Below are 20,887 nucleotides of genomic sequence, written 5' to 3' on the forward strand. Positions count from 1 at the left end.
CTCTTTTTCAGAAGCGGCCCGGCCGTCACAAATGATAGCTGAACGAGAAGTGGCTCATCGTGTGGAAAAACCCGGGGACCCGGAGAAAAATTCACGCGACTGGGAGGAGAGAACATGCAAACTCCAAATATACAGCAGGCTAGAAACAGTTCGGTCGTCCTTACCTGGTAAAATAAAAATAGTAAAAAAAATAGTTTTAGTGATACGTCCGGTTTAGTTTGAAGGCATGGGGTGGTAGGGGGGGGAGGGCCTGCACCCCCCCCCCCCACCGCTCCTTATGGGACAGTCCTGGTGGCCGGGGTCTCGCGATCAACACCACGGGGTCAAATCATCGTCAGGATCGCTAAGTCTGAACACGTCGGCGCTTTTCACCGGCCTTCACACGGACGCTTCCGCCCCACACGCAGACGCGGCGGCGCCCACGTGGGAGCAGCTGGCGGCGGCGATGGTTGCGGTGAAGACGGTCGTGCAGGGACTGGTGGACTTCATTCAGAACTACAGCAAGAAGGGCTTCGAGCAGACGCAGGTGCCCTCGCCAACGCCACGACCACCGCCCCCGATATTCGTCATCATCGGCATCGACGTCGTCACCAGTTTTGGCACCGCTGTCGTTGCTATTACCGTCACCGCCGTTATGCACGTCACCATGAGTATCGTCATTCCAATCATCGACATGCACATCATCGTTTCTGTCCTTGTTATTTCCGTCATCATTACCATCGTGATCATTGCTGTCGTCGTCGTCACCATCATTACTGTTACTATCATCTTCATCATCATGACCTTACTTGATCATCGTCACTGTTACTATCATCATTATCATTACCTTGATCATCATCACTGTTACTATCATCATCTTCATTATCATTCCCTTCATCATTTAAATCACCACTATGACTATCATCATCACCCACTGTAATTACCACCGTCGTTGGCACCGTCACCATCGTCGTCACCTTTATCATCTATTTAAGACCGAAACAGGAGGATTTCTCCACAGCTCTGGCTGTCGCCTGATGATGCCGGTTGTAATTACTGGCGAAACGTCACGGTACTCGAATTGTAAATGTTGTGGGTTTACTCTCCAACACACCGGTGTGCTGTACTAGTACACTATACACTACATTATATACTACACTACTACAGTATACACTAGTGCTGAACTAGTGACTAATTGGCACGTTCTGTTTACGTGACAACACCTCACTAATTGGCTGTGTCGGGTGGCTGCAGGTTTAACGGCGCATTTATATTTACGCGCTCTAACCCAAAACCTCTGCTGTGGATGATATTGGCCTACTACTTGTTAAAGTCACCGTTGCCCTTTGCGCGTTGTGTTCCGCGCCGCGCAGCCGCTGCAGAACAGCAAGTACAAGACGAGCATGTGCCGCGACCTGACGCAGCAGGGCGGCTGCCCCCGCGGCGCCAGCTGCACGTTCGCTCACTCCCAGGACGAGCTGGAGAGGTGAGAACGAATCGCGGGCGTCGTACTCCCTTCGTGCCGCGGTGACTCGGGGATGTTAACTCCCTCGCCTGGTGTGCAGGAGGTCGTGCGTTCGATTCCGACCCCCTTTGATGCCTGCTGTATATTTGAAGTTAGTGGTGTCTCTCTCCCCGTGGTCGCGTGGATTTTTCTCGGGGCCCTCTGGATTTTCCCTCCACGTGTGGAATCAACATCATACGTTTCGAGGATTTGGCTGCTACTATAAAAAAACATTTTCACTTGATGATGAGCCAATTCGTTTAAGCTATCATTTGATATTTCTAGATTTGATAGTCAGGTCGTTTCTGAAAGAGCTAAATAGCTCAGTGGGCCTTACCTGGTAAAGTAAAAAATAATATTTTTCTATATCGGATGTCGCCACCCACTGGTTTATTTCACTCTGCAACCACAGTTGTGTTTGTTGAGCTATCACTGTCCATCGGTCTTGTCTCTATCATGGTTCACGATAACTGCCCCTAAAGACAATCCGATACAAATAACATTTTTGTATAAAGTTGCGTTGCTATTAGGGACTTGTTCTGGAGAAAATTGGCCTTACCGATCAGAGAATTTGCCCAAAATTTTGTGATAGAATCCAGCGCCGGATGGATCAGCCCTTTGCGGCCGAGGCGATGACATCACACGCCACACGCGTCTCACTTCCGCACCCCCCGTAATGTAATTACGCGCGACATCGTCTCGTCATTGACGCACGGCATCCCGATTTGCTCAAATGAATCTGAACAACGGCGACCCCTCGTACATCTTCGCGCTACCAAAACCACACGACCGCTTCCTCCAACCCCCCCCCCCTCCCAACCAGGTACCGCTTGAAAAACAAGAAACTGGCGGGCGGTCGAGGCACCAGCCAATCTCTCACGCAACTCAACAAGGTTGGCATGGGCTCCTCGGGACTGGAGCCGCTTGCGTCCAAGCTCCTGCCGACGCAGAACGGCCTCATGAGCGGAGGCGGCAGCTCGCCGCAGCTGCTGGCGCGCGGCACGGACCCGGGTGGGTTCGGCGCGGAGGTCAGCGGGGGCCTGGGCCTGCCGGCCGGGCTCAGCATTAGCCACGCGGCCGGCCTGGGGGTGAGGATTGCGCTGGGAGGCGGCAAGGTGGGAGAGGCGAGCGCCAGCGCGCCGGGGTCGCTGTCGGGGTCGCCGCCGGACAAGTAAGGGCGCTGGCATACGCACGCACACACTCGCACACACACACTCGCACACACACACTCGCACACACACACTCGCACACACACACATTCGCACACATTCGCACACGTGTTTGCGTTTCCGCGCGAAAGCATGTGCGCACCCAAATGCACACTCGCATACGTACGGACACGCACGTTAAATTTCACCAAGATAAAGATCCTCTGTATAGTCTGCTAGACTGTTGGGGCAAGCTCTGTTAAGCGAGCGCCTCTGAAGGCCTGCACGGCACACGAGGGGTGGGTCGTGCACGCACGCACGAACACAAGACAAAGACAGATCCCCCGTATAGCCTTAACAGACTGTTGGGGCAAGTGCTGTTAGCGAGCACTTGTGAAACTAAACTATGTTTCATCTTACCAAGTAAAGCCCACTGAGCGATTAGATACTTTTTCAGAAGCAACCTGGCCACAAATAGCAGCAAAATAATCTTAATCGCACGTTTATAAATGTGGAAGGAAAAACCGGTGGGTCCGGAGAAAAATCCATGCGACCACGGGGAGAGAGAGACACCGCAAACTCTAAATATGCAGCAGGCGTCAGGGTCGGGATCGAATCCACGACCTCCTGTATATCAGGCGAGGTAGTTAACATCTCCTAGCCACCGTGATGATGATGAGAGAGAGAGAGACACGCAAACTCCAAATATACAGCAGGCGTCAGGGTCGGGATCGAACCCACGACCTCCTGTATACCAGGCGAGGGAGTTAACATCTCCTAGCCACCGTGATGATGATGAGAGAGAGACACGCAAACTCCAAATATACAGCAGGCGTCAGGGTCGGGATCGAACCCACGACCTCCTGTATACCAGGCGAGGTAGTTAACATCTCCTAGCCACCGTGATGATGATGAGAGCGAGAGAGACACGCAAACTCCAAATATACAGCAGGCGTCAGGGTCGGGATCGAACCCACGACCTCCTGTATACCAGGCGAGGTAGTTAACATCTCCTAGCCACCGTGATGATGATGAGAGCGAGAGAGACACGCAAACTCCAAATATAGAGCAGGCGTTAGGGTCGGGATCGAACCCATGACCTCCTGTATACCAGGCGAGGTAGTTAACATCTTGTTACCGCGGCGCCCAGTTAAGGCTGTAACAGAGCACGAGGCGACAGCACTACGCGCAGCATTAACAGCCGATGTTCACTCCACATCTCGATCAAGCCCCCACCCCCTTGTGTGGTTAAGTTTCTTGGCGATTGGCGCTGTGGGTTTTGTAGTTTTGGTCTGGAGCGTTGTAAAGTTGTTAGTCGTACGTATGTGTATATATGTATGTCGCCGGACAGACGTAACATTTGCCCCGGCCATTGCCGGAGAGACGCGTCATAACATTAAAACCAAAGTGTTTCAACGCGACTGTTGCAAGCCCGGTTCGACAAGGAGTGGCTCTGCTGAATCAAAATAAGGGCACGTATTGCTTCGCCAGTTGGGACAAGTCTGCACTGTCCCGAACTGAAACTGGAAAACCGCTGTGATTGGTTGATAGGTTCATCGGAATACGGCCGTCACATGGGCCCCCACCACCGTGTGTCAGATCGGTACGCGACGATCCACCTCCACCCCCCTCCACACGCGTTACGACGAATTTGATTGCTTCTGGGAGATGCTTTCAATCACGAAGCTCATGTGGCATGCCAGGCGGGGGTGGCTACGCACATGGCCTTGTTATCCTGGGCTGTGGAAATGGGGGTGGGGGGGGGGTAGGTTTGGTGGGTCACCGCACAACCCGGCTCGCCCAGGAGATGGTGGTACATTGAGTGAATCTGTTCCCTCCGTGTTCTCCGGTTTCCTCCCACGTAAATGGCTGAAAACATCTTAATAGAGAGAGGACGGCAGAGCTTGGGCAGTTGTTGATAGCGCCGGCTCACTACCACCTGGCTGCCATCCCACTTGTCCATGCTTTGCCACGCCTCTTAACCGTAACAAAACACTTGCGCACGTTTGATAGCTGCAAGATGAGTTGGCGTCTGCTATGTGTGTACGTAATGTTGAATATCTTTCGCGCCGTACGTAGCCAACCGTGCTAACGAGAGGCGTGTGTTGCGTGCGGCTCGCCCCCGTGTCCGTCTCTTACAGCAAAATCGGCTCCCCTCCGAAATCCCACCTGGGTCCCTACGCGGCTCTGGGTGGTCACCTTCAACCGGGCGGACTCGGCGCTCCCGACCTGACTGGCAAAGGTGTCCCGGTGCCGCACGGCCACCACCACCACCACCACCACCCGCACGCCCATGGGCACCCCCACGCGCACCCCATGAGCCGGGTGCTCTACCCCCCGCCACCGCCGCAGCAGCCGCAGCAACCGCCGCCGCCGCAACCGCCCCCCCACCACGCGCCCCCCGTCGACATTTACTTCCAGGACCCACGCGGTGGGCAGCAGCAGCAACAGCCGCCGCCGCCGCCAGCGCTAGCGTACGACCACCAGCACTACCGAGGTGAGGGTCTGCAATGCGTGCGGCGCACTTGCGGCGGTGGCCTTGGCGTTGAACCCGAATTAAGTTGGCGCCGCGGTGGCTGGGAGATGTCGACTACCTCGCGTGGTATACAGGAGGTCGTGGGTTCGATCGCAACCCTGACGCCTGCTGCTGTATATTTGTACAGGTAGTCCCCGACTTGCGATAGTACGACTTGCGATATTTCGATTTTACGATGGCGATAGGGATATGACAAAATTGTCAAATATTTTACATTTTGCGCCGCAGGCAAACGTACGTGCGTTGGGACGCTGCTGGGATGTACTGTACGCATATAGTTTATACAGTACAGTACTGTAAATTGCTCTGTTTTGCTAAATTATCACCATTCTTTGACTCCTGGATAGGCTGGGCCATTTTCGACTTACGATATTTTCGACTTACGATGGGGTCGTCGTAACGCATCTCCATCGTAAGTCGGGGACTACCTGGAGTTTGCATGTCTGTCTCCTTGTGGTCGCGTGGATTTTTCTCCGGGTCCTCCGGTTTTTCCCTCCACGTTTAGAATCAACATGCATTTAGAGTATGCAGCTGCTATACATTTACACGTGATAAGCCACTTCGTTGAGCTATCATTTGTGGCCAGGTCTCTTCTGAAAAGAGTTACATAGCTCATTACCTGGTAAAATAAAAATAGTAAATGGTAGTAGTAGTTTTAGTTGAGACGATATAGAATGCACGACGTACGATTACCGTGTCACGTGTCCCCGATACAGTCAGGATGTCAACGCGAATTTAGAATTTCGCGGAGCGATCTAAATTCTTAAACGTACGGCACAAAAAAATATCAACTGTCGCCGTACGATGCGAAATTGTACAGCGTGGCCATTGGTCGCCTTCCTCCAGCCATCCGTGCTGTCGACCCTCTGCCCTTTTTCCAAGTCCAGCCTCAAGACCTTCCTATTGTCCGAAGACCGACTGCATCTCTCCCGTCATGTCCTATTCAGACGGTCCATAATTGCTCATTGTATCGTTGTCTTCGTCATCTTGAGTGTCTTCCGCGTTTGTGTCTCCGCAGCCCCGTACTGTCAGACCCAACACCCAAGCTCCCCCTACGCTCCCCGCTACGTGCACAGGCAGGGGGCCCCCCCGGACTCCTCTTTGGGGGGCCCTGCCGTGCCCCACGCGTACCCTCCCCCGTCACCGGCGGACCCCTACGGTCCCTACCCGCCGCCACCGCCGCCCCCCACGCACCACGCTTATGCGTCGCCACCTCCGCCGCCGCTCCCGGGCGGGTACCACATGGGTCACCACGGAGCGCCGCCTCCGCCGCCGCCACCGCCCCACCACCACCACCATCACCACCACCACGCCGCCGCGGCGGCAGCGGCGTACGACTCTCGGCGGGCGTGGCGTGCGCCGCCGCCCCCCCACGCGCCGTCACCGTACCCGCCGGGCCAGCGCGATGGCGGCATCGGCCCGGGGCACGAGAGCGGCTACGCGGTGAGGGGTGGGCCGCTGCCACCGTCGCACGGCCACCCGGAGGCCGGGTACTACCAGCCGCCGCAGGGCGGGCACATGCCAGCGGCACCACACGGACCGCCGCAGATGCAGCAGCAGCAGCACCGGCCCGCCAGCGTGCCACGGGTGAGAGCCACAGTCGATTTTAGCTGTGCGGTCGCGAAAGAAAACATTGTCGAATCTCGTAACGATACGGTTGTTGGCCGGCACGCTCGTGCGCAGATGTGATTTACCACGATTCGGCTGATTCCAGGTCTCGGGATTATGAAATATAAGTGTAACCGTCGTGAGACGGACAGCTTGCAGCTGGTGGGGTGAGGCACGCAAGTGCTGCTCCCTTCTGCGTGGACCGGAGGTCACGTGTAGCGATCTCGGGGGTAGTTCTGTGGTATCCGCTTTTGTGAGCCGTACAGCACCTTTAACCACACTAAATCGGGGGGGATGTTTTAATCCTGGCAACAACTGTGTTTATAAATTTGCGCTCTATGTTTGAATGCGTGGCCTGCCTAAGCCTATCGGACCGCAGTGGTAACCATCCCTAAGATCGCACAGGGGCCTGTTCACGCAGCGCCAGCCTGCCCAAGCGCTCGTTAGCCTTCCAGGAACATAATAAAAATTAACTCGGCTTTGTATATGCAGCGGCGCAATTCACACGCTTTTTACATGAAGCTTAAGTTACGGAGAGAAGGCCTGTCGGGAAAAGAACAGGAGTTTTAAGACGATTTAAAAAAGCGTAACAGATTTAGCTTCATGGTAGGTTTTTACCCTTTTAACTGGTACAAAACTGTACCAGTTAAAAGGGTAAAATTATATTTTGCCACTGGTAAAAGAGATCTCATAGTGTAGATTTAGCTTCAGCACGAAGGGAATTCCACAATCGCGTAGCCTGGCTTCAAACACGCTCTGTTTTCTCCCACTGAGTGATGTTGCTGCTGTGTGCTTTTACCGACAATTTAAATTGTAGGTGTGTTGGGGGGGGGGGGGCATATATTTTGAAAATTAAAATTGGTAATTTATTTTTATATTACCAGGTAAGGCCCCCACAGAAGCAACCTAGACATCACAGATGATAACGAAGTGGCTTATCATCACCTGGAAATTTATAGCAGCCAAATGCTCTAAACGCGTGACATTGATTCTAAATGTGGATGTGAAAAAAACCGGAGGCCCGGAAGAAAAATCCATGCGACCACAGAGAGAGAGACGCACAGACTCCAAATAAACAGCAGGCTTCAAGGTCGGGATTGAACCCACAACCTCCTGTATACCAGGCGAGGTAGTTAACATCTCCTAGCCACCGTGATGATGATGAGAGAGAGAGACACGCAGACTCCAAATAAATAGCAGGCGTCAGGGTTAGGATTGAACCCACAACCTCCTGTATACCAGGCGAGGTAGTTAACATCTCCTAGCCACCGTGATGATGATGAGAGAGAGACATGCAAACTCCAAATATACAGCAGGCTTCAAGGTCGGGATTGAACCCACAACCTCCTGTATACCAGGCGAGGTAGTTAACATCTCCTAGCCACCGTGATGATGATGATGAAAGAGAAAGAGAGACACGCACACTCTAAATATACAGCAGGCGTCAGGGTTAGGATTCAACCAAACGACCGCCTGTATATCACGCGAGGCAGTTAACAATGTCGCCAATTTGGACCGCGACGTGCGTTTAACCGTGCCCCGGCTCCAACGCTCTCCTGGTGTCGTCCCGCAGGATCCGTACGCGCAGCCCCCGCCGAGCCTGGAGGAGCTGCACCGCCGGCGTGCCGAGCTGCTAGCGCAGCTGAAGGTGGCTCGCCCGGGCGCCCCGCCCGTCTCCCCGCCCCCCTTCGCCCACTCCCCTACGCCGCCCCCCCTCGCCATGGCCCCTTACGGCGGAGAGGAGTACGCGCCAATGGTGAGCGGCCGCATTGCGTTGGGCCCCCCCCCCCCCAACCGGGAGAGCGCGTGTCGGGCTGGGTGCACGTTGGTGCGCCTCGCTGCTGCTGCAACAGCTAATGCCGATGCATTTGCTGTGAGCTAAAGTGCTGTTGCCATTACTGCTGTTGCTAGAGCTGCTGCATGTCGAGAGAGAGTACGTCCACCGAGTAGGATGGAGCCTGGTGGTTGCTGTGTTCGGGAGTAGGAGTACGGGGAGTGATGGGGGTTGTGGTAGGCGTAGTGATAGATGTAATGGTAAGTGTAGTGTTGGGGTAGGGTTAATGATAGGGGTTTGGGTCGTGATAGGTGTTAACAACGAGCGGAGCGCCGGGTGGCTAAAGCACAGCAAGTCGGCACAGTAGGGGGGCACAGGTGGTGCATCAGCCAGTCATCTCAGTCAGCCGGCCCGTGGCACCTGGGTCTGCCCCGTGACCTCCTGCCAGCGGGCGTTCGACACTTCACGTGGCCTCAACGTGCACCTAGCCAGGCACAAGCGTCGTGGTGACGTCACCGCCACTGAGTGGCGAATGGCGGTTATTGTTGGTAGGCATTCAAATGAGTGTCGCCGGGTGCGATGTGTCAAACATCACCACTTGGGGGAGAAAGGCAGCCGGGCGTGGTGCTGGCCACCCACCCCCCTCGTCTGCCGGTGATCGCCTTCGTTGGCGCTGCTGCTCACTGACGGCGCTTGCCCCCAACAGTCGGTTAAGGCTTCACGGGTTTTGGGGGGGGGGACCCTTTTGCCCTCGCAGTACTCGGAGGAGGAGGACGACGGAGGCGGCGAGGCGTGCGGGCGCGCGCCCCCCCTCGCCTACGCGGACAGCGAGTTCCCGTCGCAGTACTCCCCGTGGTCGTGCGAGGCCATCAGCTCGTACATCGCTGACAAGGAGGCAAAGCCGCGCGACGTCATGGCCACCAGCGGCTCTGACATGACGGTACGGCTCCTGCGCGCGCTGCTTGGGGGGCGGAGAGCGGCGTTTGCGTCTTCAGGTGCTTTCATCTGGCTCTGTGAGCCTCGAGTAGCAACACTGAATTATCAGACTCTTATAGGGGCCTTGGTCTGGCTCTGTGAGCCTCGAGTAGCAATACTGAATTATAAGACTCCTATAGGGGCCTTGGTATAGCTCTTGAGGCTTAGGCCAGCAACACTGAATTATAAGACTCCTATAGGGGCCTTGGTCTGGCTCTGTGAGCCTCGGGTAGCAACACTGAATTATAAGACCCCTATAGGGACATTGGTATGGCTCTCGAGGCTTTTGCCAGCAACACTGAATTATAAGACTCTCCGATAGGGGCTTTGGGCTGGCTCTTTGAGTTTTGGGCAGCAACATTGAATAATAATACTCCGATAGGGGCCTTGGTCTGGCTCTGAGCCTCAGGCCAGTAACACTGAATGATGACTCCTTTAGGAGCCTCGCTCTGGCTCTCTGAGTCTGGGGCAGCAACACTGAATGATAAGAATTCTCTACCGACCTTGGTCTGGCTCTACGAGTACCCGGTGCAGAGTGAAACATCAGCACTGGGGAGACAAAGGCGGGCCACACCACCGTGTACAGATCGACAGTCTACCAGCAACCGACAAAATATTCGGTGAGAAAGGAACCCACGCCCATGGGTCTCCGTGAGATTGGAGCTTAATTGTAGTCGGGTTCGTCCGTGTCTGCGTTCAAGAAAATATTGAAACACCCGGCATACCACATCCAGGACACCTCTCGCTACCGCCGCGGCTTTCTACTAGCCACGTGCCACTTACTCGATTCTACCAGCGACCCAAGTAAGATTCAGCGAGACATTAAACCCCGGCGCGGGACGAGGTGGGGCTGCCCCCGGCGATTTGATGAATTCTGCCGATCCGGCGTCCGTCTCCGTGACACCCCCGCGTCTCTCTGCCGCAGGTGAAGCTGAGTCGTAGCGACACCCCGTCGTCGCAGACGGAGTGCGTGCGCTGGGGCGAGGCGTACCACCGCTCCACCGACGAGATGTGGCTCGACCAGGTACTACTTCCTGTCCGTCCGTCCGTCCGTCCCCCCCCACCACCCCCCAACTCCCGATGGAGTCGTCCTATTGGGTGACGGTAATGGAGTCGTCCTGTTGGGTGATGTTAATGGAGTCGTCCAATTGGGTGACGTTAATGGAGTCGTCCTGTTGGGTGATGTTAATGGAGTCGTCCTGTTGGGTGACGTTAATGGAGTCGTCCTGTTGGGTGACGTTAATGGAGTCGTCCAATTGGGTGATGTTAATGGAGTCGTCCTGTTGGGTGACGTTAATGGAGTCGTCCTGTTGGGTGACGTTAATGGAGTCGTCCAATTGGGTGACGGTAATGGAGTCGTCCTGTTGGGTGACGTTAATGAAGTCGTCCAATTGGGTGACGTTAATGGAGTCGTCCAATTGGGTGACGGTAATGGAGTCGTCCTGTTGGGTGACGTTAATGGAGTCGTCCAATTGGGTGACGTTAATGGAGTCGTCCTGTTGGGTGACGTTAATGGAGTCGTCCTGTTGGGTGACGTTAATGGAGTCGTCCTGTTGGGTGACGTTAATGGAGTCGTCCAATTGGGTGACGTTAATGGAGTCGTCCTGTTGGGTGACGTTAATGGAGTCGTCCTGTTGGGTGACGTTAATGGAGTCGTCCTGTTGGGTGACGTTAATGGAGTCGTCCAATTGGGTGACGTTAATGGAGTCGTCCTATTGGGTGACGGTAATGGAGTCGTCCTATTGGGTGACGTTAATGGAGTCGTCCTGTTGGGTGACGTTAATGGAGTCGTCCAATTGGGTGACGTTAATGGAGTCGTCCTGTTGGGTGACGTTAATGGAGTCGTCCTGTTGGGTGACGTTAATGGAGTCGTCCTGTTGGGTGACGTGAATGGAGTCGTCCAATTGGGTGACGTTAATGGAGTCGTCCTGTTGGGTGACGTTAATGGAGTCGTCCTGTTGGGTGACGTTAATGGAGTCGTCCTGTTGGGTGACGTTAATGGAGTCGTCCTATGCAGTGACTTCAATGAAGTCGTCCAGGAGCGATTGGAAGATCGGTTCGATAGCAACCATAGGCAGGCACACACGGGCGTTCAAAACCGGCGTGTCGCAGATGCGGGGCAGAGGAGGCGTCGCTGAGATGCTGCGGTGGTTCAAGCTCCGGGCCCTGCAGAGGCTTCAGGCCCGTGATGCAATTGTCACTCGCAGTGGTTGCTGCTGATATTTACCACCACACCCCCTCTCCCCACCACCGTGGTGAACAATTTAACAGCGCTCCCTGGTGGTCGATTGATGATTTTTTCTTCACTGGCGATGAAGTCGCGTTCCATCCAATGTCCCTTCGTGCATGGATTCATGAATATATTTTGACGTTAGTTGATTTGTTCATGGGCCTCTTAATTAATTTGTTCACCATTGCATTTCAATGTGCATTCGTTCGACTGCCAATGCTCATTACCTCGCCTGGTATACAGGAGGTCGTGGGTTCGATCCTGCTGTATATTTGGAGTTTGCATGTGTCTCTCTTCCCGTTGTCACGTAGATTTTTCTCCGAGTCCTCCCGGTTTTTCCCCTCCACATTTAGAGACGTGCATCTCGAGTATTTCGCTGTTATTAATTTCCACGCGATAAGCCACTTTCATTGAGCTATCAGGTTAATTCTGAATAAGTATAACCCGTAAAAACAAAGTTTATCACTATAAATCCTTTATATGCGTGGCGGCTAGAGTCCTCTCGTCCTCTAGCTTGAGATGGCTGCCACCTATGGGTCAGATGATTGCATTGCACCATTAAGCAATTGGTAATTAAATATAATATTTTTGTCCTAAAAAGTGTAAAATTTTGGAAAAAAATGTTCACGAACATTAATTGTCACGCACAACGAGTCTGTGTGGAAAATGTCAGCTCGATTGGATCACGGGAAGTGGGTTAAAAAACGACCGAAAGATTTGCACGGTCCTAAGCAAGCAAGCAAGCGAACTTAATATAAAGGATTTAAAAAGAGCTATATAGCTCAGTGTGCCTTACCCTGGTAAAATAAAATAAATAGTTTAGTTTCGATTTACACCATCGTGCCTTTGTTTCGTGACCACATCACCCGCCTGCTCTCTTGTCTCTGCACTGGCTACCCGTTAAGTCTCGAGCGAGCTGTCTGATCCTGCAGACCTGCAAGGCACTCACTGGGTTAGCCCCACGATATCTACTGGAACTGATTCTGTTTTTAAGCTCCCAACGAGGTCCCTGAGTTCTTCGGGGATCGCCTTCTTCTCTAAGTACTCCGAGGTCAAGGTTCTGTTCTTGAGGTGATCGGGATTTTTCCAGCGCTGCTTCCAGGTTTTTTGGATCGCTTTTTGTCTTTACTCGTTAGACGATCGGAGTCGTTAGAACCATTGTTTAAGTCCTCTCTTGACAAACTCACCTGACAAGTTCTGGCCGTTTACCCTGCAGGTTCTGTTTATTTCCTGGCTTTCCATACATGGTGGTGTCTCGTTGTGATCCACGGATGCAGTGCGGCACTTTTACAAATGTGAATTGTTATTATTTCCATTAATTCATCGGTGCACTCGTGCATTCATTCGCCGATTCAATTGGGCATTCGATCATTCGTCGGTTATGTACATTAACGTGCTCGCTCGTTCGTTCGTACGGCCATCCGTCGCCCGTCCTCATGCCCGCTCGCCCCTTAACCCTGTCGTCACGTGCTCTCCGCCCCAGCGCCGCCCCAAGGACGAGGACCCCATAATCCCATTTGGCGAGAGCCCCACGGTGTCCAAGTGGGGCGCCATCTCCCGCTCGGCGCGCACCTCCTTCCGCAACACGGGCCCTGTGCAGGCCACAGCCTCCCAGGGCTCGGCCACGCGGCCTGTCAACGTCACCGGTGAGCGCCGACGGCCACGCACGCCCTGCCACCCACACACACCCAGCCAGGCAACTACCCACCCACCCCAGCCAAATATCCTGCTACCCACCCACTCAGCCACACAACCAACCAAACACCCGCCCAGCCAACCACCTACCCAGCAAACCACCGACCGACCCACCCACCCAGCCAACCACTCACCCAGCCAACTACTCAACCACCGACTCACCCAGCCACCTACCCACCCAGTCACCCACCCACCCATCCACGCAGCCACCCATCCAGCCACCTACCCACCCAGCCACCTACCCACCTATTCACCCATCCACGCACCCACCCAGCCACCAACCCAGCCACCTACCCACCCACCCATCCACGCACCCACCCACCTGGTCGTGTATAAAGCACTGACCTTGCGGTGGCCGGGCGGCTCAAGAGGGGCCGCGCGACACCGTCCTTGATGTGCAGCGCGCACCATACTGATCGGTCCATGTCCGCCTGTCACTCGTCCTTAGACGCCCCGATTCTCACCCCGTGCTTCGCAGACTACTTTGTCAACTACTCGAGCTCCTGCGGCTGGAACTCGCCCACCAACGTGTACCCGTCTCAGCCCAGCCCCACCCCGCAGTACACGGACAGGTACGACCACGGCACGCGACGATCCGGCCTTCCATACACACACGGGGAGCCCCCCCACCCCACCCACACGGCCCGTTGGTAGGCTCCTGACTCGGTTAAATTAATAACCACAAAAACTTTTTATTTTACCAGGTGAGCACCCACTAAGCTGGCAACAAATGATAGCTCAACAAAGTGGCTTAGCGCGTGGGAAATTATAGCAGAGATGTTAACTACCTCGCCTGGTATACAAGGAGGTCGTGGGTTCGATCCCGATCCTCACTCCTGTATATTTGGAGTTTGCATGTTCTCCCCATGATCGTGTGGATTTTTCTCTTGGTCACTCCAGATTTTTCCCTCCACGTTTCGAAAACGTGTTTTTGAAGTATTTGGCTGCTCTAAATTTCCACGCGATAATAAGCAAATTCGTTGAGCTATCATTTGTGGCCAGGTCTCTTCTGAAAAATAGCGATATTGCTCAAGTGTGCCTTACCAGCTTAAATATACGCTCCAAGCTTGGTGGTGTTTCATTCTTCACCTGAGGACGGCTGCTTGCGTTGTGGCCGAAACGTCGTGAGAATTATTTTATTATGTTTTATTTTTATTATTTTATTACTTCCCTTCTACGTGACTTTACCGAAAGAACCAAGAAGATGAATCCCTGCAGTCACGACAGCTTTAAATCGAAAGCTAAGCATAGTTTTTAAGTTTTAGGTTTTAGTTTCCCTCGCCATGCGACTGAACGGCCGTGACGATGTCGTGATTGTGCTCGTGTCCGCGTCGGTGCGTGTCTTGCGTGCGACAGGGAGCGGGCGATGGCACCTTGCTCGGAGCGAGACCACATGCGGCTGGAGATGGAGCTGCAGGCGGTGAACCACCAGATCAGCCAGCAGAGCCAGATACACGGCATGCAGGTAGGCGTGTGCCACAAGCCATAACCGTAACCACAGCAGATGGTCAGGACCCTTGCCTTGATCCTTACCCTAGCCATAACAGTCACCACACCAAATAACCGCCCGCTAGCCTTAACCCTTTCCATAATTATACTCGCTCACTTGACCCCACTGGTAGCCGTAACCATAACCACACGAGATGTGGAATTTCCAGCGTCCGTATAATTTCCTGTAAACCGGAGATGCACACCACGCCCATCTCTAACTTGGAGTCTGGAACTCTGGGTCTGGAGCTCTGGGTCTGGAACTCTGGGTCTGGAACTTGGAGGCTTGAACTTGAAGCTTTGAACTTCGGATCTTGAACTTCGGATCTTGAACTTGGGAGTCTTAAAATCCGGGTCTTGAACTTCTGGGCTAGAACTTCTGGTCTTGAACTTTCAGGCTTGAACTTGAAGCCTTGAACCCCAGGTGTTGAACTTCGTGGCTCGAACTTGGAGGCTTGCAATTTTGAAGCTTTATGCTTCGGGTCTGTAACTCGGGCGTGTGTGGAGCTGACGGTGATGCGCCTCGTTGTGCCGCGCAGGCGGCCAGCAACACGGCCCTGCTGCAGAGAGAGGCGCAGGCGCTCGCGCTGCAGCCGTCGGCGGGGCCACGTCGCAGCCCGGAGGAAGCCGGCGGCGGCATCGGCGGCGGGGGGGTGGCGTACGGCGCCAGCGGCGGGCGAGTCGGCGCTCGGGCGACGGTGAGTCCCAGTCGTCCCACACGACGGACCGCACCGCAACAAAAATGTGGGGGGAGCGGTGGCACAGCGGTCAGCGCTCGCGTGCGCTGCGAGCACGGCGACCCGAGTTCGATTCCCACTTACGGACGACACTGGTGAACCGGTCCTGGGCATCCCCTAGGTCGACTCGGCCTCAAATGAGTCCCTGGTGTGGTGTTTAAAAACATCGCCACTGTGGAGACAAAGGCGGTCGGGCGTGGTGTTGGCAACCCACCACCTCATGTGCCGTACAGGCCTTCATAGGCGCTACTCGCTAACAGCACTCAGGTTCACCATTGGAACCTCATTTGCCAGTAAAAAATATGATAATTGGTTTTTTACCCTTCTATCTGGCAACAAAACTGACACCTTTTTTACAAGGAGTCATGTTTGCATAGACCACAATACCTGCAGTCATAATGCAAACAAAAAACACAACTCTGATAATCAGCATTCAGGTTATACGGAAATCTTTAGCTTCCTGCCGCTGCTCAAGTCCAGGCTTAAGAACGTACTTCTCTCCCTCTCTTACTGCCTCTGTCTGTAATATAAATACGTCCGCTGTTCCTGAACAGAATCTTGAAAGTGCATTTGCGTTTAGACGCTGCGTGAAGCCACGTTGCGTTGACTTATAGAGACCCATAGACTCGCACAGAGACCCACAGCTTCACCCATACACCCAGATAGTGAACCCATAGACTATCAGAGATCCCCATGTACCCAGATCGGGACCCATAGACTTGGATAGAGACCTATGACTGACTTTCTATTACACAACTACGCCCACTGTTTCTGTACTGAATGTTGAGACGCAGTCACATTTAGATGTTACACAAGCCATGCCTTGTGCATGACTTTGTGTCTTACACCAAACAAGTGAGTAGTCAAATTTCGATTTAAAGCTTTCGTGACTGCAGGGATTCATCTTCTTGGTTCTTTCGGTAAAGTCACGTAGAAGGGAAGTAATAAAATAATAAAAATAAAAATAATAAAATAATTCTCACGACGTTTCGGCTACAACGCAAGCAGCCGTCACCTGAAGATGGCTGCTTGCGTTGTAGCCGAAACGTCGTGAGAATTGTATTTTATTATGTTTTATTTTTATTATTTTATTACTTCCCTTCTACGTGACTTTACCGAAAGAACCAAGAAGAAGTGAGTGGTCAGTTGCGTAAATGATGTTAAGCATTCATTTTGCTTGGTTTGCGACGTAAGTTCACGGGAACTAACCGGTAATGTCACTTGCCGAAATTTGACGCAACTGGCCACACGGCTCCTTTTTGTCCGGTCGGTGCATTCCCTCCTCCTCCCGACCCCCACGTCGCCACTTTACACCCCCCCCCACCCCCCGCGTGATGATGAGCTTTGCCCGGCGGGTGTCTCTGTTTGCGGGTCGCAGACCGACCCACTGCAGGCGGATGGGGGGGTGACGGTGTCCGCTACCGCGACGGACGGTGGGGCTGGCGCCGACGAGCAGGTGGCTGACGGGGAGGGGCCGGACGATCTGGTGAGTGCGTGCGCGTGTGTGCGTGTGTGTGCGTGTGTGTGTGTGCGTGCTTGTGCGCGTGTGTGCGTGCTTGTGCGTGTGTGCGCGCTTGTGCGTGTGTGCGCGCTTGTGTGCGTGTGTGCGCGTGTGTGTGCGTGTGTGCGCGTGTGTGCGTGTGTGCGCGTGTGTGCGTGTGTGCGCGTGTGTGCGCGCGCTTGTGCGTGTGTGCGCACTTGTGCGCTTGTGCGTGCGTGCGCGCTTGTGCGCTTGTGCGCTTGCGCGCTTGTGCGTGTGTGTGCGCTTGTGCGCGTATATGGGGAGCGGTAGTTTAGCGTTTTGCGCGCTTCACTCCGAACCTGGCGGCCCGAGTTCGATTCCCGCTCGTAGCCACCAACCGCAGTGATGATTCATCTTGTTGGTTCTTTCGGTAAAGTCACGTAGAAGGGAAATAATAAAATAATAAAAATAAAACATAATAAAATACAATTCTCACAACGTTTCGGCCACAACGCAAGCAGCCGTCCTCAGGTGAAGAACAGGTCTGTCGGGAAGACAGCGTCTGAATGATCGAAACCAGTGACGATTATTTCAACCGTTCCTGGGCCTTCCGTAGGTTGACTCGGCCTTAAAATGAGTACATCATACAAGTGTGTATACATCAACAGTTGGTTGACAAAGGTGTCTGGGTATGATGCTAGTCACCCCCCCCCCCCACACCTCGTCCACCATGCCAGCCTTTAACAGTGACATGGGGGAATCTGTCTCTGCTTTTTGTGTATCCGTACATTTACACGTGTGTCTGTGTGTGTACGCGCCTCCCTCCCTTGACCAGGACTTTGAGCACTGCCTGGCGCTGGAGCTAACCCAGGATGAGTTGGACTGCCCTGGGGATGCCGGCCAGGCGAGCTGCCAGGCCTCGCCAGGTCCAAGCAGCGACGAATCCCGCGCCGCGCCGCAAATGTACACGGCCTCGTACGTCTCTCCCATACCCACGCCCCAAAATATTCACCCCCCCCCCCAACACTCACCACTCACCTATTATACTCACCACTCACCTCCGACAGTAGCACAGTTCGAGGCTACGTACGGTGTGAAAGAAGTTCCACGTGCATACGTATGTACACACATTCTGATCGTGCCTATTAATTTCACGTCTTAAGATTAAATATTAATTTGGAACATTCACGGCGCCAAGAACCTGGCCCTCCCAAGTTCGATTCCCTTTTCACGACCCAACATCGGTGACGAACAACCGAACCAGTTCTAGGGCCTCCACGAGGTCGAGTGCCTGGTACGGTGTGTCACCATCAGCACCGGGGAGACGGGCCACCCACCCCCCCCCCCTCGTGTGCCGTGCCGGCCTTCATAGGTGCTCGCTAACAGCACTTGCCCCAACAGTCTGTTTAAGGTTATACGGGCGATCTTTGTGTGTTTGAGAGTGAGTGCGTGTGAGTTTGCCTCTGGAGTGTGAATATTCTCCCCCTGTTCTGCTTCGAGGGCTTCCTCCCCGAGCCAAAACACACAGACACACACACACACGGTGTATTTGCCTAACATACCAACAATAGATCCCACACAGCAACTGAAACTACACGGGGCGTTGCTGCTGCAGAGCCTCAGCGAGAGTCTTTCCTGGGTAGACAAGCCAAATTATAATAATGATGTTAAACAATAACAGCTAAATCGCGGGTCGGGAAGCTGTCCGTAATCCACGCGCATGCACGATTGTTTTCGTCTTTGTACACAGCGACATGATGGCGGGGGTCACCGGCCCTCCCCCCAGCGTTTGTGTCGTCACCGCGGCGGCAATGGCAGCTACGACCGCGGCCGCTTCGACGGCATCGGCGGGAGCGGCATCGGCACCATCGGCGCCTTCGTCGTCATCGGCGGCGGCCTGCCACGGCGGTCGTGACGACGCCGCTGCCTCGGCACTGGCAACGAAGACCGCCGCGCTCGCCATCTCCTCCTCCGCGCAGCCTCAACCGCAGCTGAACGGCGTCGCCGATGCCGGCTCGCTGGCTTCCGTGTGACGCCGCGCCATGCCTCGCCGCCACGCCAGCGGCGGCGGCAGTGACAGCTTGCCGCCGATAACTAAATGAGACGACGGGCGCTTGCTTTTTCAGCAGGCGCCGTACGCCGGTAGGGGGAGTGCGCGCTCTCGGGCTAGGGTCCGGCACCTCTCGTGCCGATCGACAGGAGTGGGGGGGGAAAGCTCCCGGCCTTGGCGTGGGGGTGGGGGGTGGATGGCGCGGGGGCTGGTGGCTTGGAGCGGTTGGGTTTGTGTCGGCGCCGTTCGCGACATTGGGACGATTTCAAACGGGTGACGATGATCGACGGGATGATCTACGCGTAGTTTTCAAACAAAAATGAAAGTCTGGTGCTGTCGCCGGGGGAGTGGGGGGGCCAGGATGGGGGGGGGGGCGGCTGCTCTCCCACTGGTCTCCCGGCGCGCTCGAACCCCGTTGGGTTGTTCGTTTTCTCACAGCCCATTTTTTATTTTTTTGGGGATTTCGTTCAATTCTGTCGTTCACCGTTATGTCTTCGCGGCGCGGCTTGCCTGGACGCGCCGTTTGTTCTTCGACGGGGGGGGGAAAAAGAGAGAGAGAAAGAGTTTAATTGTCAAAGTGTTAGAACCGTTGGGACGCATGGCGATGGACGATCGACTCGATTAGCGAGTCGGTGCATTTGATTGCATGCCTTCCCCGCCCCCCAACCGCCACTTCCTAAGACGTCCCATCGTCCAATGCAGCCCCCTTCGTTGTTAACGATACGACCACCACCACCAACCGTGCACGCGTTGCAACTCTCGCACCTTCTCTGTCTCTCCCCCTCCAAGATGTCGTCAATAGCCAGCAAGGCAGTGTGGCTCGTTAGCGGTTGACTAGTGCGACACAAACGAAGCTGACTTTGCGTGCCTTGATTGGTCGGTTAGGGAAACAAACGGACAACAAGAAAAAAGGGAACCGGGAAAGGTGGTGTTCTGCGAAGCGACTTTCGATTTGGCGGGTGCTCATCGCGTAGCCGATCGGTCGCTGAGAGCAAAGGGGGGGGGGGGGGTGCTCTTCGCCCTCCCCCCCCCCAGGTTTGAGACGTGTAACGTGACGCCGTACGTCAATGAGCCAGCCGACAACCGGAGGCGACGATCGTGGGCGGCGAGTCGGTCCGGGATTGCCGCTGATTTGTCTGACGTCATAAACGCGGCGTCCGCACCGTTGCGAGCGGTTAACGAGGTGGCTGCCCGAGGCCCGCTCCCGTTTTTTATTTTTTACACCACCGCCACCACCGTCGCCGCCTTTGTTGCCAGCCAGAGTTCGAGAGCGGGTTTTAGAAGAGGCTGCCTCGAGGTCTCCTCAACTTATCACAACCCTTTGGCGATGATTGATTCGAGGGCGTTGCCACTTTCACTTTCTCTTCACCTCCGCTCGCCGACGTGACGGCGCTTTTATCGGTTAGCCCGAGGACAAAATGTTTGGCTCACCTTTGAGTAAATGTGCAGGAAGAGGTGTTTTTTTCCCACTGCTGGGTCCTGGGGAATGGGTAGCGCGGGGGGCTAGGAGAGAGGAGGGGAAGATGACGGGTGGGGTGGATTGGGCAAGGTGGTTGTCGCAGCTGTTGCTGTGCCCGATGTTAAAACACGCCAAAATTACAACCAACGGAGATGGTGAGGGGGGGTATGGGATTTGTAACGTGAGCTGTTATTATCGGTTTTAATTGTTTCCCTGCTCGTACCTGGTGAGGAACGCCCACA

General features: G+C 54.5%; 1 protein-coding gene across 2 annotated transcripts in view; it reads left to right on the forward strand.

Moving 5' to 3' along the window:
* Positions 1-19,324, forward strand: part of LOC144948468 (roquin-1-like) — a 65,520-nt gene extending 46,196 nt beyond the window's left edge. The window contains exons 9-23 of one of the 2 annotated variants that reach the window (XM_078877963.1): positions 408-526; positions 1,353-1,465; positions 2,307-2,654; positions 4,773-5,128; positions 6,186-6,754; positions 8,349-8,531; positions 9,307-9,489; positions 10,450-10,548; positions 13,238-13,400; positions 13,898-14,021; positions 14,806-14,914; positions 15,477-15,635; positions 17,053-17,160; positions 17,972-18,111; positions 18,887-19,324. In XM_078877963.1, the coding sequence (XP_078734089.1) occupies positions 408-526; positions 1,353-1,465; positions 2,307-2,654; positions 4,773-5,128; positions 6,186-6,754; positions 8,349-8,531; positions 9,307-9,489; positions 10,450-10,548; positions 13,238-13,400; positions 13,898-14,021; positions 14,806-14,914; positions 15,477-15,635; positions 17,053-17,160; positions 17,972-18,111; positions 18,887-19,169 (3,056 nt within the window). In that variant the 3' untranslated portion in view covers positions 19,170-19,324. The remainder of the gene's footprint in view (positions 1-407; positions 527-1,352; positions 1,466-2,306; positions 2,655-4,772; positions 5,129-6,185; positions 6,755-8,348; positions 8,532-9,306; positions 9,490-10,449; positions 10,549-13,237; positions 13,401-13,897; positions 14,022-14,805; positions 14,915-15,476; positions 15,636-17,052; positions 17,161-17,971; positions 18,112-18,886) is intronic. The other variant, XM_078877962.1, reaches the window with a different exon arrangement.
* Positions 19,325-20,887: the final 1,563 nt, after the last annotated feature.

Source organism: Lampetra fluviatilis, chromosome 49, assembly GCF_964198595.1.
Source record: "Lampetra fluviatilis chromosome 49, kcLamFluv1.1, whole genome shotgun sequence".
In the NCBI taxonomy this organism is placed as follows: Eukaryota; Metazoa; Chordata; class Hyperoartia; order Petromyzontiformes; family Petromyzontidae; genus Lampetra; species Lampetra fluviatilis.